At 39.8% G+C, this 17,350-nt stretch overlaps 1 protein-coding gene across 8 annotated transcripts in view; it reads right to left on the bottom strand.

Annotated features, from left to right (window-relative positions):
- Positions 1-17,350, bottom strand: part of col15a1b (collagen, type XV, alpha 1b) — a 106,109-nt gene that overhangs the window by 22,780 nt on the left and 65,979 nt on the right. For 6 of the 8 annotated variants that reach the window (XM_054762517.1, XM_054762526.1, XM_054762500.1 and 3 more), the window contains 14 exons: positions 16,180-16,323; positions 11,590-11,643; positions 11,452-11,487; positions 11,247-11,375; positions 11,111-11,170; positions 11,003-11,038; positions 10,859-10,900; positions 10,646-10,708; positions 7,727-7,762; positions 7,538-7,621; positions 5,975-6,040; positions 4,566-4,601; positions 1,328-1,390; positions 1,101-1,190 (listed from right to left, as the gene is read on the bottom strand). In XM_054762517.1, coding sequence (XP_054618492.1) covers positions 1,101-1,190; positions 1,328-1,390; positions 4,566-4,601; positions 5,975-6,040; positions 7,538-7,621; positions 7,727-7,762; positions 10,646-10,708; positions 10,859-10,900; positions 11,003-11,038; positions 11,111-11,170; positions 11,247-11,375; positions 11,452-11,487; positions 11,590-11,643; positions 16,180-16,323 — 939 coding nt within the window. The remainder of the gene's footprint in view (positions 1-1,100; positions 1,191-1,327; positions 1,391-4,565; positions 4,602-5,974; positions 6,041-7,537; positions 7,622-7,726; positions 7,763-10,645; positions 10,709-10,858; positions 10,901-11,002; positions 11,039-11,110; positions 11,171-11,246; positions 11,376-11,451; positions 11,488-11,589; positions 11,644-16,179; positions 16,324-17,350) is intronic. The other 2 variants (XM_054762535.1, XM_054762508.1) reach the window with 1 other exon arrangement.

The raw sequence follows: 17,350 nt of genomic DNA on the forward strand, positions 1-17,350 counted from the left end.
CTTGATTCAAGAACATATGACTCTCTTTTTATCTCGTTTAGAAACGTAAAAACTACTGAATTTACATGTAAATGATGCCAAAAAGAATGGTGATAGTGTTTATTTTGCTTCATGCGTGTTGAAAAGGAGTACCCAACATAACTAACATGCCGACGACTAAGGATGCTAGCTGTATGGTGGCCCAGTGGTTAGTATATTAACCCCCCAATCAGGAAACTGAGGTTCAAATCCACATTGATCACGTGTGTGTGGAGCTCACAGACGAATATTATAGCGAATTTACCTTATTTATGATGTATTGTGTAAAACTAAGACATGAATAACATTAAATTAAAAGCATAAAATAAATGGCGACACACCATCCACCACTTCAAGTTCCAGCCAAGTTTTTCCAGAGAGATTATTACATCGCTGCTTGACGTGTGTGCTAAAGGCAGTGTGCTAGCATGAATTAACTTGAGACAAATGTGCACATTAGCACTCAATAAGACATCAGAACTTACCTTTATGTATTCCCACATAGTATCAGCATTTGACACCACATATGAGGTGAAAGAAAAATGGTAAAATACAGTAGTAGTCTATCTGTGCGGCATGAGATAAAGTTAGCACACGCACAATGGACATGCGTCAAGTGAGACGGATGTAAGAGAGAGAATCCGGCCACTTTTCAAAATAAAACATTTTAAAAAATGAAATAATGGAAATTATTTTTTCTTTCTGTGGGGACCACTGCTCTAACTACCAAAATATTCCATTTATAAATAAGGAATCCTACTTTGCCTAAATGTACTTATCACAGTCGAGTCTGGAAGCAGTTAACTGCAATAAACAAGGTATTACTGTAATTGTCTTTTTAAAAAAAAAAAAACATTATTTAGTATTATTTAGTTATGGAATTAAAATCCTTATTTCACACTCTTAATTTGAGTTGTTGATTTTGCGGGTCGTATTGATTCCAAACCCCTGTGACGTGCCACGAGAGCTCATCAGGTGTGCCACGTGAATACGATGACACCCATGAAGGGTTATTCACCACACACAACATGATGGCGTTCTAATGTCAAATGGAAAGGCGGGGAGGTCAGTGTCTCTGTAACCTTGATGCCTCTGGGACCCTGGGGGCCTCTTGGTGCAGATAAAAGGGATCCATCAGCAGCAATGGTCACACCTGGCTCCCCCTTCGCTCCCTGTTAGCAAAGAAGTGAAGTATTTGTCAATGACCGAGAAATAAGATGAAATGGGGTCGAGTTCAATCAAAAAGGATCGCATGTTTCAGGTAGATTGACTTGACGATATGTCATGTGGACGGGCTCTGGCTCCTCACCTTGAGCCCTGCTGGCCCCTGGATGCCGGGGGGGCCCGTGTCTCCCTTTGGACCCCTCGGGCCCTGAAAAAGAATCAAAGTCAGAGTCGCTTGAAAAGAAGGAGTCCAGTAGATCCCCGCTTCCCACGACGGTGGTTGTGATCCGGTCATGGATGGGCACATCAGAACGTCTCTTTTTGACACACACGGTGCTTCCTCACCACTCAGGCACGATAACGCAAGCTGAGCCATAAACACACGGAACCAGAGTCACGCTGCGGTCGGTCTCAGAAACACAACCACGGTGCGTTCAAGGACCGCCAAAAAAAATGTGAAATCGCAAGGCTTGACCAAAAAACATGATTATGTAGAATACGGGTGTCCAGGGGTGCTTTTATTGGCCCGCAGCACAGTCTAAAAATAGCATTTAACAATAAAAACAACAAAAATGGAAAAATCGGCAGAAATGTTCAAGAATAAAGTCAAAATATGAAAAAAGTTATCATTTTATGAGAATAAAAAAGTAACCTCATTTCAGTGGAATAAAGTTGAAATGTGACAAAAAGACATTATTTTTAAAGTTGTAATGTTATGAGAAACAAAACAACAAATAAAGTTGTAACTTCAGGAAAATGTGGTTGTTGAAAAAGTTATAATGTTACAAAAATGAAGGCAAAATATTAAGGGAATATTTGACCAGAAGAACATTTCCAAGTAAAAACAGATGTCATTTTAGGAGAATAAAGTCAAACTCTTAAGATACATTCTAAAGAGAAAAAGTTGCAATTTTACGAAAATAACATCGTAATATTATAGGGAAAATAAAAACAACAAAGGAAAATAAAGTTGCAATGTTTAGAAATTTTGGTGTTGGAAAAATGTATAATATTATGAGAATAAACTCATAAAATAAAAAGAAAACAACAGCAGAAATGGAAGAAAACAGCTGTAATTTTACAAGAATAAAGTCAAAAATATAAAGCTCTGATTACGAGGAGAAAAGTGACAAAAAGAAAGTTGAACTCGCTTAAAAAAAACACAGCAAAAACGCAAAAAAACAGATGGAGAAAAAAAGTCATATTTTTAAAAAGTTGCAATTTTATGGGAATAACATAATGTGAGGAAAAAGAATCATTTAAATGACATAGAATTCATATGTTAAAGAAAAAATATGTTTTTTTTTTACAAGTCTGAATATTGAGAGAAAAAAACCCGAACTTTGTAAAGTTGGGGAAAGGGTTTTAATATTATGGGAATAAAGTCATGATTACGAGAAGAAAGTTGAAATAGTTGGAAAAAACACATCAAAAATGGAATAAAAACAGTCATTTTAGGAGAATAAAGTCAGAATATTTCAAGAAAAAAGTCATATTGTCACGAGGAGACAAGTTGCAATTTTACTGGACTAACGTAACATTATGAGAAACAAACAACTAAATATGTTTTGGGAAAATTGGGTTTGGAGAAAACGCTATAATGTTATGGGAAGAAAGTATATCAAGTAAAAAACAAACAAACATTACAACAGCAAAAATGGGGAAAAAGAGAGAATAAACAGTGAAGTTGATATTAATAACAGGCTTTTTCACCTACATGTATATGACACAGCACTTCTTGGAATATACAGTATAGAACTTCTTAGCATGTCTACATGTGCTGCTTTACAAACAAACCCTCAGACACCCCTGATATCCCCTGATGTCCCCTGATGTCGAAACTGCAGGCTTATTTTCATATACAGTGGTGTGAAAAAGTGTTTTTCCCCTTCCTGATTTATTTTTTTTGCATGTTTGTCACACTTCAATGTTTCAGATCATCAAACAAATGTAAATATTAGTCAATGACAACACAACTCAACACTTATGCAGTTTTTAAATGAAAGTTGTTATTATGAAGGGAGAAAAACATCCAAAGCTACATGTCCCTGTGTGGAAAAGTGATTGCCTCCTAAAGCTAATAAGTGGTTGGCCCCCCCTTAGCAGCAACAACTGCAATCAAGCGTTTGCCATAACTTGCAATGAGTCTCTTCCAGCGCTGGGGAGGAATTTAGCAGAATTGTTGTCATTCAGCCACATTGGAGGCTTTTCCAGCATCAAGCGCCTTTTGAAGGTCATGCCACAGCATCTCGATAGAATTCAGGTCAGGACTTGGACTAGACCACTCCAAAGTCTTCATCCATTCAGAGGTGGACTTGCTGGTGTGTTTTGGATCATTGTCCTGCTGCACAACCCAAGTTGCTTTCAGCTTGAGGTCACCAACAGATGGCCTGACATTCTCCTTCAAAAAAAAGTTCAACTTTTGAGTATTTTCCCAAAGGTCTTGGGGATCATCAAGATGTTTTCTGGCAAAATGGAGACGAGCCTTAATGTTGTTTTTGTTCAGCAGTGGTTTTGGTCTTGGAACTCTGCCATGCAGGCCGTTTTTGCCCAGTGTCTTTCTTATGGTGGAGTCATGAACTCTGACCTTAACTGAGGCAAGTGTGGCCTGCAGTTCTTTGGATGGTGTTGTGGGGTCTTTTGTGACCTCTCGGATGAGTCGTGGATGCGCTCTCAGGGTCATTTTGGTTGGCCGGCCACTCCTGTGAAGGTTCACCACTGTTCCATGTTTTGGTTATTTGTGGCTCTCACTGCGGTTAGCTGGAGTCCCAAAGCTTTAGAAATGGCTTTACAACATTTTCCACACTGATTGATCTCAATTCATCTCACTTAAGTTACGTTTTAACAGGGGGGCAATCACTTTTTCACACAGGGCCATGTACCTTTGGATTTTTTTCTCCATTAATAATAAAAAGTTTCATTTGAAAACTGTGTGTTGTGTTGAGTTGTGTTGTCATTGACTAATATTTACATTTGCTTTATGATCTGAAACATTTAAGTGGGACAAACATGCAAAAAAATAAGAAATCAGGAAGTGGTCAAACACTTTTTCACACCACTGTACGCTGTACATTTATTGCGTATTTATAAATTATCGATTTATGGCGAATGAGATGTGTTTTCTGCGTAAAAAAACAAAGACAAATTTGATCCAAACTTTACAAATTTGAATGGCGTGTGCGAGGATCCACTCTAGCGGGTTTTGTTTGAAATTAGGAAAAAGTCCCGGAGAAGCTAACAGACTTGCTGACATTAAAGTGTTGTATCTGCCCTTGGAAGCCCAACGACAGCAAAAGCAAACATGAAAACTGTGTTTTTTTTATATAATAGCACGTAATAAATGCACAAATGAAGATGAAAATGACAGATGAAAATGTTCTTACAGGAAATCCAGCTCTGCCAGGCAAGCCCTCAGGACCCTGCAATATCAAACAATAAGCAGGTGAAAATGCATGCATGCACGCAGGCCTGTCACGATAACATATTTTGCTGGACAATAATTGTCCTACAAATCATTGTCGATAATCGATATTATTGACAAGAGTTTTTGAGACCAATGTTTTCATGAATTATATGGCATAATGATTAGAGTACATCACATCAAAAGCAATAAACTTCAATTTCTCAGGAGTATTTAACATTGGAATTGGAATGTCAAGAACTTTTAAATAAATTAAACTAACAAAAACGACAAAAAAAAACCTCAAGGAAAATAAAATGAATTCTCTCTCCCTTTTAGCAAAAATTGCACTTAAATAAAAATCACCATAATAACCCAAAACAATAACAACAGAGCCCGTCTCTGTTAAAAGAAACCACTGCAATAAAAAGCACACATGCAGTTACAGTCTGAAGTGTGTTGTTAAACTAATGTAGGGGGTCATGTTCAAGCTGGACCACTTATCTGTGGTGGCGGAATAAAATGCAATGTTTCTGATGTCCTTCAACACGTCTTCTTTCACTGGCTTATACAGTTCAGGAATTAGTTAGTGACTTGTACACGTACCGTGTGTTCTCCCGAATCGGCCTCGTCAGCCACCAGCGCGCCTGTGCTAAACGTGCTCAGTACCCCTAAAATCTTCGTTCGCGAAGCCTAGCCAAGAAGTTCTCCCAGGCAGTTCCTACTGTCTGTCAAACATTTCTAACATTTCCCCAAATGTTGGCTTTGCAACCGTATTGAACGGTTGCATTGCTTTTGCAACGTAGCGAGCGACAGTGTCTGTGAGCGCGCACCATTTTGCACTCTTTCGTTTGATATTGACTTTGCCGATCACACGCACTCAGTAAGCGGTGACTGTTGGGACGAAGGCTCTGCTGCACCTCCACGCCGGGGCTTCTCGGCATTCGGCTTAGAAACCACGGCTTTTGTGCCTTCATTCATGCTAGTGTTTGCTTGCTTACTGCTAGCATTCTGTCTGCATTTCCTCTCACTAGTAGCCCCGCCTCCACAAAGAGGCCGAATGAGAGGAGGGTTCACTCACATGCGGAGTCATCCAGCCTGTGTGGTCCAGAGAGACGAGGAAAACAAATAGGCGTATATGCATGTCAATTTATCCAGGCGGCAAAATTATCGCTTTTTTTTTTTTTAATCGTTCGATTTATCGGTTGTCGTGACAGGCCGGCATGCACGTGTCAACTGGATTAACCATTCCAGGATTACTCCTTGACATCTGCCGCAGCACACGTTGATGATGTGGGGGTAGTGCGCGGGACTGAAATGAGGGCTTCCTGACAACGGCAGCATTCGACTTCAGAAGGTTTGCTTGGCGTGATGATCATTTCAGCCACTCACCACGGGCCCTGGCGCCCCCCTGATCTCTGTGAAGTTGAAGACACCCTGTGAGACGTTGAGGAGCACCTGTGGACAGAAGATGGATTACACAAGAGCAACGTGCTTTGGATTATTTGGATTGGATTGAAGTCAGGGGGTTCCAAAGGTTTTCCAGCAAGAGCCACATAGTGAAAAACGAAAGGGTGCAACTTTGCCATATTTATGTAGATATGATTTCTATACAGTGTACGGTATGTCAGCTCAGCTTTGGCAGACAGGTGAAAAAGTATTTTAGTATAGTATAGTAGTATATAGTAGTATAGTATTATTAGTATCAACTTCGCTCTTTGCTCTTTTTTCCCCCATTTTTGCTGTTGTTTTTTAAAATATTCCAAATATTTCAACTTTCTTCAATTTTCTTTTTGTATTATTTATTTAGATTTATTCCCATAATATTTTGACTTTATTCCCAAATATAATACACTTTCCCCCCACCCAAACACCCAAAATTTGCAACTTTATTAAAATAATGTTGTTGTTTTTTAATATTTCTGCTCCATGCCACTAGAACGACATTATTTGGCCTCATAATATTCAGACTTTATTCTCGTAAAATTGCAACTTTTTCTTTTAATATTTGGACTTTCTCGTCATAAGATGACAGCTGTTTTTGTTTCATTTCTGCTGTTTTTTTAATGTTCCAACTATTTCAGATGTGTTCGTTTCTTTGTTCATCAATTTTCTTCTCATAATTGTGAGGTTATTCAGGCACCACAGCTTTTTCCGCAACCTAATTTTCCAAAACTTACAACTTCATTTGTTGTTTTATCAACTTCACTCTTTCTTTCTTTTGCCATTTTTTTATTTTCCAAATTTTCAACTTTCTTCTTAAATAATCTTCAAACATTTTCTTTGCGTCGTATTTTCTCTGAAATATTTGTACTTTATTCCCATGTTAGAACTTTTTCCCCAACCTATTTTTCCAACAATTACAACATAATTTGTTTTGTTCCTTATAATATTCCGACTTTAAAAAAACATATTTGTCTCTAATATTTCAACTCTATACAACTAAAATTGTAAAATTGCAACAGATTTTACAATCACAGCTGTTTTTTTCCATTTCTGCTGTTGTTTTTATTTTGATTTGATGATTTTATTCCTAAACTATTAGAAGTTGTTCCACAACTAAAATGTCCAAAAATTAAAACTTTGTTTTGTTTCTCATAATATGACAACTTAAAAAAAAGTCTTTCTCTTCATAATATTATGACGTTATTGTCATAAAACTACGACTTTTTCTTGTTAGATTGCAACTTTCTTCTCCCAATATTTCGAATTTTGACTTCTTGTTAAGTTACTGCTGATTTTTCCATTTCTGGTGTTTTTTGTTTTTTTGTTTGTTTTCTTGTTAGATTATATTTTTAGAATGTTTTGAGAAAAACATCCGTCGGCCGCAAATGGCCCCCGGGCTTCACTTTGGACATCCCTGATGTAGCCAGCATATCAACGCCGGCCAGGATAGGCTCCAGCTTCCCCTGTAAGACCAAACAGGAAAAGTGGTTTGATGAGTGGTGTGCGTACATCTGACAGATTAATGACAGGTCCCGGAGGTCCAGGAGGCCCAGGCGGTCCTGTGATGCTGAGGCCATCAGCACCGCAATCACCCTGCAGGACACAGAGGATGCGGTTTATTTTAGTAGACTGCTTATTCAGGAACAGTCAGACATAATAAAAGAAAATAAACAAGAGAAAAAAGTCATCCTACAATACCTTTTGCCCTGAAGTACCCCTTTCTCCTTGAACCCCCTGTGCATGAAGAAATAGAAAAGAACAGAAAGGTATTTATTGGGCGATAAATGATGCTCGTCTGCTTGTAATGTGATGTCGGGCGTTCTGATGACAGTAAATGCACCTCGCGCTACTGCGGTGAGAACGAGGTGGTGTTGTTCCGAGGACGGACGGGGAGATGTGTTTGTGGGTTGGAGATCAAAATGTTAAGACCAGTTGAAAAATGTCAAGAATGTACATTTTGCACTGTTGGATCTTAAGGAGGTTCTAGGTAGAGCTTCAAAATGTTTTGAGTAAGCAATTTAGTGCAAAGAAGCATTAAAGCGAAACAGGCTGTTCATCAGCTGATCAAAAGTTTAAGACCATAGCTAAAAAAAAACCCAAACCCCTTTAAAATAGATATAAAATGCTCAAAAAAGGACTTTGGGCATGCTTGATAAGTGTTCCAGGAGGCTAGTGAAGATGGCTTCACAGAGGGCATCCACTGTCTGGAGCTCATGTCCATTTTTGTAAATCCATCCCCAAATGTTCTCCATTGGATTAAGATGAGGGGAACACGCAGGATGGTCCAAAAGAGTGAGGAAGAAGTCCTTTGTGAAGTGCAGCGTTGTCCTGTCGAAGAAGCCAGTCATTAGCACACAGACGAGGGCCTTCAGTCATGAGGGATGCCCCCTGCAACATCTCCACATAGCCGGCTGCTGTTTGACGCCCCTGCACAACCTGATGCTCCATTGTTCCATTGAAGGATCATGGTGGTGGAAAACATCTGAGGTGGGATCTCCTTGTCACGCCAGTAACGTTGGAAGCCATCAGGACCGTCAAGGGAGAATAAAACTTCCTTCCACCTTTCAATGTCCCATGTTTGCTGCTCTCCTGCAGATTCCAAACCTTGGAGGAGACCAGGCCTTTGAAGATGTTGTTCCTTCTCTGGCAGATGGCATCTGATGGTTATCGGACTGCACTCGGCACCAGTAACAACCTTCTTTTGGGCCGAGGATGGTCCCGTGTCTTGACTAGACAGCCAATGTCCCATTGGTTCATTTTTTTGGTTCTACCACTTGACTTTTTTTGTTCCATGAGCCTCAGGATGTTTTTCAGAAGTTTGAAATGACTGTCTTACTGCGTCCAACCTCAGCAGCAATGGCGCGCTGCGAGAGGCCTTGCTTATGCAGCTCAACAAGAGAGAAAGCTTTTTTGCCTTTGCCATCGAGAGATCACAGCAGTGTGACACCTGACACGAAATCACATTCAATACAACATTTTGCCTTTTAAAGGCTGTGCTCTTCAACTTTCGATGAACAGCCTATTTCACTTAAATGCTTCTTTGCAATAAATTGCTTACTCTAAACATTTTTTGTCTCTCTCCCATTTCTTCTTTTTGCATTTTGAAGCTGTGCTTAGAACCTCCTTAAGATCCAACAGTGCCAAACGTACGTTCTTGACATATTTCAACTGCTCTTGTGTTGTGTTGGAATTGCATTACTGTTGATGTGTTCAGGTCAGAATAAAAGTTATAAAAGCACGTCAGCATGCAACACAATTCCGAGTGCGTCTGAACACCTCACCGCATAGAGCGCACAGTCAGAGCAGAAAGAAGGACGGAGACAGAGCATGAAGTTGTTTGTTGCTCTGCGTGAGTTATAAGAATAAGTTTGATGATTGTGTTGTGCAATATGAGTGTTTTATCTTGAAGATTCCGTTGGCATTGGTGTTCCACCACCTGCACTGTCAAAACCTGTCAATGCATGTGCGTGTCAGGATGAGAAAGTGGGATTCCCCTGAAAACGAGGCTTTAATTATCGTTGGTCGTGTGTATTTTTGCACTTTAGTTACTGCTTTATCATATTTGTTCAACTTTCCCTTTCAATTTGGTACCAAATGAATGTGCAGACTTAAATCCTAGCGACTGCAAGCGGACTAAAGTCAAGTTCAAGCCAGTCAATGGAAGAATCCCAACATCCAGCTATACCGGCGTATAAGTGTCCATGCCATAAAATGCCATATTGTGGCGCGCACGAGTCCATGAGGATCAAGCAGCGCTTTATTTGGCAGGGGCTAATCAGGAGCCAGGAATAAACTCACAAGATTGTCAACCCATTGGAAATTGCAGGAGGTCATTACTCAGTATAACAGTCTGATTCACGGTGTTATCTTACAGAAAACACTAATCTCATCACACAGCAACTTAACACTCAAAAGGTACGTCTAAGAAATATGTACCACTACAAGTTTAAAATGAAAAAAAACATTTAAAAGTTTGGTTTTTTTTATAGAAAATGGATGGAAGGCTGCAATGCTGCCTCTGTCCACCAGAGGGACGAAGGAGGCTGGAGCCCAGAGGGAGGATAACGTCATTGCAGCGCCTCAACAAATGCATTGCTGAGACACAATGCATTATGGAAAAACTATAAAAGAGTTGTATTTTTTTCATTTCAAACTCATACTGGTACATGTTTGTATATTTCTCAGGTATACATTTTGAGTGTTAAGTTGCAGTGTGATGAGTTTAGTGTTAATGTTCTCAGTAAGATGACACCATGAGTCAGACTGTTATGTTGTTATACTGCGATATACAATGACCTCCTGCGTTCTCCAATGGTTGACAAGCTTGTTGTGAGTGCACTGATGCCGCGTGATAGGCTCCTGCCAAGGAAACAGCTAGCGTTCCCTCACTGACTCGCGAGCGGCACAGTATTTAAACAATCCGTAGTAGTCCCGAAGTGAAGGAGATGTCACATAAGTTAGCCGCACCGCTTTATAAACCGCAGGGTTCAAAGTTTAAGAAAAAAGTAGGCGCTTATACACCGGAATTTAGGCTATTTGTTATCATATTTAGAGTTGAAAAAAGACAGAAATGTTACGTTTATTTTGAGGGTGTTACAACAAGCATGACCCCCTTACCCTTGGACCTGGCAGTCCAGCAGGACCTTGCAAACCGTCTTGTCCCGGGTCCCCTCTGTCGCCCTACAACAAAGCAGTTGAAAGGACAGAATTATAAAGTCATGAAATCATGCAATCATCCGCTCTGTGTATCAGTTAAACATGAATAAAAACACTTGAGTCCTTTAAAACACAGGTCAGGGAGCGTGATGGTGAAATATGTAAGAGGTGTACCTTGATGGAAGGTCCTGGTGGACCCGGGGCTCCAGCTTCACCCTACACAAGGCATGATGCGTACAATGTGTACTATGTCATTATACTGAAAAATAGAATACTAGTGAACTTCTGCAAAATGGGAGATGTACTGTATCCTACTACCTTGGGACCTTGTGGACCAGGTAGACCAGGTGCACCCTAAACCAAAGAAAAAGAGCATAAGAATGTATTGATTTCAGTATAAAACACAGCCCAGGCCACAAGACCGACCTGCGGGTCTGGGTCTCTTCCTGCAACGAGCGTGTCGTGCTTGCCAGATCCTTCCATATCCTGTAAACAAGCTCCGATGTTGCACTGAAATCCAAGCGACAAGTGGGTGGATGCAACTGAAAAGAAATTGGGTCACCTCGACAAAGAATTTGGTTCCTGCAGGACCGGGAGGCCCAGGGGGACCCGGTGGGCCTCTTTTTCCCGGAGGACCGCCGGGCCCTTGAGGTCCCGGAGACCCTGCTATGCCCACAGATCCACGTTCGCCCTGAAGAGATCGAGAGAACTTCAGGAGTCTAGCACTTCTTTTAACCTTCTCATATGCATTGAATAGCCAGAACTACCTTTGGTCCAGATGAGCCCGGCGAGCCTCTGTCACCCTAAAGATTGTATGGGAAAGTCCAACTAGTATACTTCCAGACAGTACTGACAAGTGTCCAGAAAGATGACAAAGGCGTCATATGTGGTCGTGATGAGCCTACCTTCTGTCCCACAGCTCCACGGAGGCCCGGAGCCCCGTCTTTTCCTGCTGGACCCTGACCAAACAAACAGCCTTCAATGGGCAACACATTTAGCAAAGAACATCAATGAAAGCAAGCGTGACATATCACATTGAGCAGCTTGTTGGCCCCCTCAGCCATTCAAATATGGAGCCAAAGGTGAGTTGGTTTAAAGGAATACGCAACTTCTTTGTGATGAGATGATGCGTGCCAGCATTGTCCGTTGGCATGGTGACGCACAACGGTTGACTGGAGGCAAACGGACTTTTCTCAGGGCCTTGAATTGGTCGCAACTGGACTGTCTTAGAAGACGTTTTTTCATTCGCGTGGGCTTCATCAGTTCACGCTCACACTGAAAAGTCCAGCTGTGATCGATCCAGTGCCCTGAGAACACAACGACCTGGATGAATAACAATATTCACAGGCAGCAGGATGTCTTCTCGTAGCACCTTTCACCTTTGATCCAGAAGGCTTCTTCAGGTCGGATTGTTTGGACTTCCCACATTCATAAGTGCAAGAAGGGTGAAAGGGTTAAAGGTGAAACGCCTTCATACAAGAAGTCCACTTGCCTCAATTCAACCATTACAGATAGCCATGACCTGGGGGACCGCGAATCAACACGTTGCAGCTAACATCCATCCCTAATTGGGCCTCGGCCAATTACCGTACTGTCCAGAGTATAAGTGCAAGTGAGTATAAGTTAAAAAGTGTTTGCCCTCTTCCTGATTTCTTTGTCACACTTGAATGTTTCAGATCATCAAACAAATGTAAATATTAGTCAATGACAACACAACTCAACACAGAAAAAACATCCAAAGCTACATGGCCCTGTGTGAAAAAGTTATGGCCCCCTGAAGCTAATAAGTGGTTGCCCCCCTTAGCAGCAACAACTGCAATCAAGCGTTTGCCATAACTTGCAATGAGTCTCTTCCAGCGCTGGGGAGGAATTTAGCAGAATTGTTGTCATCCAGCCACATTGGAGGCTTTTCCTTTTTAAGGTCATGCCACAGCATCTCAATAGGATTCAGGTCAGGACTTGGACTAGACCACTCCAAAGTCTTCATCCATTCAGAGGTGGACTTGCTGGTGTGTTTTGGATCATTGTCCTGCTGCACAACCCAAGTTGCTTTCAGCTTGAGGTCACCAACAGATGGCCGGACATTCTCCTTCAGCACAATTCATGCTTCCATTCATCACAGCAAGTCTTCCAGGTCCTGAAGACCATCACACTACCACCACAATATTTTACTGTTGGTAGGATGTTCTTTTTCCTTTTTCCAAAAAGTTCTACTTTTTTTTTGTATTTTCCCAAAGGTCTTGGGGATCATCAAGATGTTTTCTGGCAAAATTGAGACGAGCCTTAATGTTGTTTTTGTTCAGCAGTGGTTTTGGTCTTGGAACTCTGCCATGCAGGCCGTTTTTGCCCAGTGTCTTTCTTATGGTGGAGTCATGAACACTGACCTTAACTGAGGCAAGTGAGGCCTGCAGTTCTTTGGATGTTGTTGTGGGGTCTTTTGTGACCTCTCGAATGAGTCGTGGCTGCGCTCTCGGGGTCATTTTGGTTGGCCGGCCACTCCTGGGAAGGTTCACAACTGTTCCATGTTTTGGTTATTTGTGGATCACGGCTCTCACTGTAGTTGGCTGGAGTCCCAAAGCTTTAGAAATGACTTTATAACCTTTTCCACACTGATAGAGATCAATTACTTTCTTTCTGGGGGGAGGGCAATCACCTTTTCACAAAGGTCATGAAGGTTTGAATTTGTCATTGACTAATATTTCAATTTCTTTCACGATCTGAAACATTTAAGTGTGACAAACGTGCAACACACTTTTCACACCACTGCCCATATAATTTTTTTTCCTCGCATTTTTCATTTTGTAGTCCAGAAAAATGTCTCTCTCGTTAGATGGCTTTCCCGTTATTTTGTAGTGTCATCACCTGACTGGACATTTGACAAGTCATCTTTAAAGAGTCCCAGTATTCCTCCAGCCAAGCAGCACTTACCCAAAGTGCAGCAATGAGTGTGCGTCACTGCTCATATGACAATTTAGTGTTTTCAGCAACACCAAATGTCAAGGCAGACTGAAGCATTGTTTACCTTTCATGGCTGCCAGCATGCACTGGAAGAATGTGATTACTGACAGAAGCAAGCGATAACAAAAGAGATTTGTGCAGTTTGTCGAATAAGAGAAGCGATGCTCAGCCTGTGATGGCGTGCGTGTTCTGCAACTTTGTGCTCAGCTCCCTTCAAGCGGGGTAATATCGCAGATACCGTAGATCCCCGCCCCATTGGTTTTTAATGGGAACTTCAATAGGAACGTAAACAGGGGAACGTAATCCTCGTGAATAGCGGGGATCTACCGTCATGTCCAAGCAGTCCCATCAGGGGAGTCCAAAGGTCTTCCCAGTGAGGGTCATATCGTGAGAAATGAAAACTTCGATATTTTGTAAAATAGGCTAAGAAGTTATATATATTTCAAGAAAGGTGAAAAAGCATATTATTATTGTTATTATTTTCCAAAAATGTCAACTTTCTTTAGTAGATTTTCTTCTTGTAATTAGGACTTTATTCCCATAATATTTGCACTGCATTTCTGTAATATTGGCATTTTTTCCCCAACCTAATTTTCCAAAAACTACCATTTTATTTTCTGTTTTTTTGGTCTCTCATAGTATTACACCTTTTTTTAATTCTTTTTTTTTTTCTTGAATATGTCAACTCTATGCTGTGGCATAATTTTCCCTCATAATATTACCCATTCACTCTCATAAAATTTTGATTTTTTTTCCCGTTTCAATGCAACTTTTTTCTCTTAATATTTTGACTTTATTCTCGCAAAATTACAGCTGTTTTTTTTTCCATTTCTGCTGTTGTTCTTGTTTCGTTTTTCTTTCAATTTTCCAACTATTCCACCTTTCTTCGTGTAAATGATCGTCTCATAATTATAACTTCATTCCAAAAGTATTTTGACTTTATTCTTGTTAAATTATAACTTTTCCCACGAGTTAATTTTTCAACTTTATTCTGTGTTTTGTTTGTTTCTCATTTAACTTTTTCTTTTCTTTAATATTTCAAATTTATGCTACTAAAATGATGCTATTTTTCCTCATAATATTACATTAGTTTTTTACTTAGATTGCAGATTTTTTTACTTAGATTTCTCTTTATATTTTGACTATATTCTTGTAAAACAGGGGTAGGGAACCTATGGCTCGGGAGCCAGATGTGGCTCTTTGGATGACCGCATCTGGTTCTCAGACAAGTTTTTTCTTGACATATATGTAACTTCTTAGCAGACCTGCATGTGTTACGTTACAACAGGGGTGTTCAAAGTGCAGTCCGGGTGCTTTTTCTATTGACCTGCAACACATTCTAAAAATACAATTTAACAAGAAAACTAAAAAAAAAAACTGCAAAAATGGAAAAATCAGCAGTAATTTTACAACAATTAAGTCAAAAATATTAAGAGAAAGAAGTTGTAGTCTAACAATAAAAAGTTGTAATTTTACAAGAATAGCGTTGTGATATTTTGAGAAAAAAAATGTCAATTTAGTAGCACAGAGTTGAAATATGAAAGAATAAACATGTTTTTTAAAAGTGGTACTATTATGAGAAACAAAGTTGTCATTTTTGGAGAAGTAGGTTGCGGAAAAGGTTATAAAGTTACGGGAATAAAGTTTAGTCCAAATGACCAGACAATTTACAAGAAAGTTGAAATATTTGGAAAATTTAAAAAAGAAAAAACCATCTACAGCTGAAATGAAAAAAATGCTGTAATTTTACCAGCGGAAAGTCAAAATATTAAGAGGAAAACAGTTGCAATTTTACGAGAATAAACTTGTAATATTATGAGTAAAAATAATGTCATTTTACCAGCATAGAGTTGAAAAATGTTCCTTTTTTTAAATAATATTAGGAGAAACAAAGAAAACAACATAATGTTGTCATTTTGGGAATATTAGGTTGGGGAAAAAGTTATAATATTATGGGAAGAAAGTCATAATATTACAAAAAGAAATAGCAATTTTTTTGCTGACATTTTAAAGTAAAACGTGACAGAAAAAGTTTAAAAATAAAGTTGAAAATATAAAACTTTCTTATTCATTTTAACCCATCCAATTCAGAGACTTATTCTAAAATTGTTGGTCTTGCTGTTTTCAAACGTGTGGCTTTCCTGGCTCTCTTAGCCAAAAAGGTTCCTGACCCCTTTTTTTAGTTTTCTTGATAAATTCTAATTGTGGCCCCCAGGCCGCACTTTGGACCCCCCCTGACTTAGCGACTTAGCGATGTTTGCTTGGCATACGCCTGCATGTATGCACTTCAGGCAAACGGGTCAAAGGAGATTCTGTTCAGCCAGCTGCCAACCGGACATTCAAAGAGAAAGCGCAGTCATTGGCCAGAGCACAGAGGCAAATATGTTTTGTATTTTTTGACACAAATGCATGAATAATGATGTTTTCACTCAAGTCAACCTAGCATACTGCAAAGTTGACTCGGTGCTCTGGCTTTTGACTGCAGTGCTGCCGTGTGGTTTTGCTGCTTTACCAAGCAAACCAACGCAGGAATATACCTCGCCCCATGCCCAAGCAGAACCGGAGTCATGGCCCGACCCAGATGCAAAACTGAACTCAGAACCAGAGCCGAGGCCAGAGTGCAATTCTGAGCTCAAACCTGAAGCGTCAGGCCCAGAAGCACTAAACCAATCTGTAAGCATCTGGAACATAATGAAGAGGACAAATGGGAGACTAAAATAACATTCTATGCAAAAACGATAGACTACCATGTACATAAAGACATGGCTGGACTGCTCATTGAAATCAAATTGACATAAAACGTGTGTTTAGAACCCATCTTTAGATGGAGATCCATTCTGGGTGGTTCGCAGGCAGCGAGTCAAAAAGACATGAGAACACAGTACGTCATGTACGACAAGTGGAGTGTGAAGTCAAATCGAGGAATATTTTTGTCATCTTCCTCTTTGGTATAAGTGAAATATCTGATTTGGTGGTCTGATTTTCTGCAATTGTTTTTACAGGTTTTTTAAGTTTCATTTGAATGAATGCATTATTTGCATCCAGTTATTATGTACTTCTTCATTTCCTTGACAAAATGCCTTGATATTCTCCTAAAATGCACTTTGGACATGTAATTACTGGATTATGTGTATTCATGTTTCAATAGACAATTAAAAAAATCAATACATTTCATTAATATAAGAAATAAAGGTGATTTAAAGAAAAGTATATAAAAAAAACAAATAGAGCAAAAATATAAATAAAAGTTACCATTGGAAAATGTGAGTCCATCTGAGAACCGCTGGTTTGGAACACTTGTCAATACAGTGGAACCCCTTTAAAACGACGCCCCTCGGACTGGCTGACCGACGTCCAAATCAGCGGCTGTCGACGTAACCAAAACCATCGCTTGCACGTTTACTTGTGACAAATGGAGAACTGTCGACATGGTTTTCCTCCATTTGTGCAGTTTTTTATTTGTACACTAATCCCTCCTATATCGTGGTTAACCGACTGTGATATGCGAATTAGGATACCTTATTTATTGTATAAATGGAATATTTTCCTAGTTAGAGCAAAGAAAACCTGCGTACAGCCTTCTAAATACACTTTTTAACATGATTAGAGCCCTCTAGACATGAAATAACACCCCTATAGTCACCTTTACACTCCTATCACACAAAATAGTAGACATAAGAAGAGAAAATAGGACATAAATAAGACATA

This window comes from Dunckerocampus dactyliophorus, chromosome 2 (genome assembly GCF_027744805.1).
Source record: "Dunckerocampus dactyliophorus isolate RoL2022-P2 chromosome 2, RoL_Ddac_1.1, whole genome shotgun sequence".
In the NCBI taxonomy this organism is placed as follows: Eukaryota; Metazoa; Chordata; class Actinopteri; order Syngnathiformes; family Syngnathidae; genus Dunckerocampus; species Dunckerocampus dactyliophorus.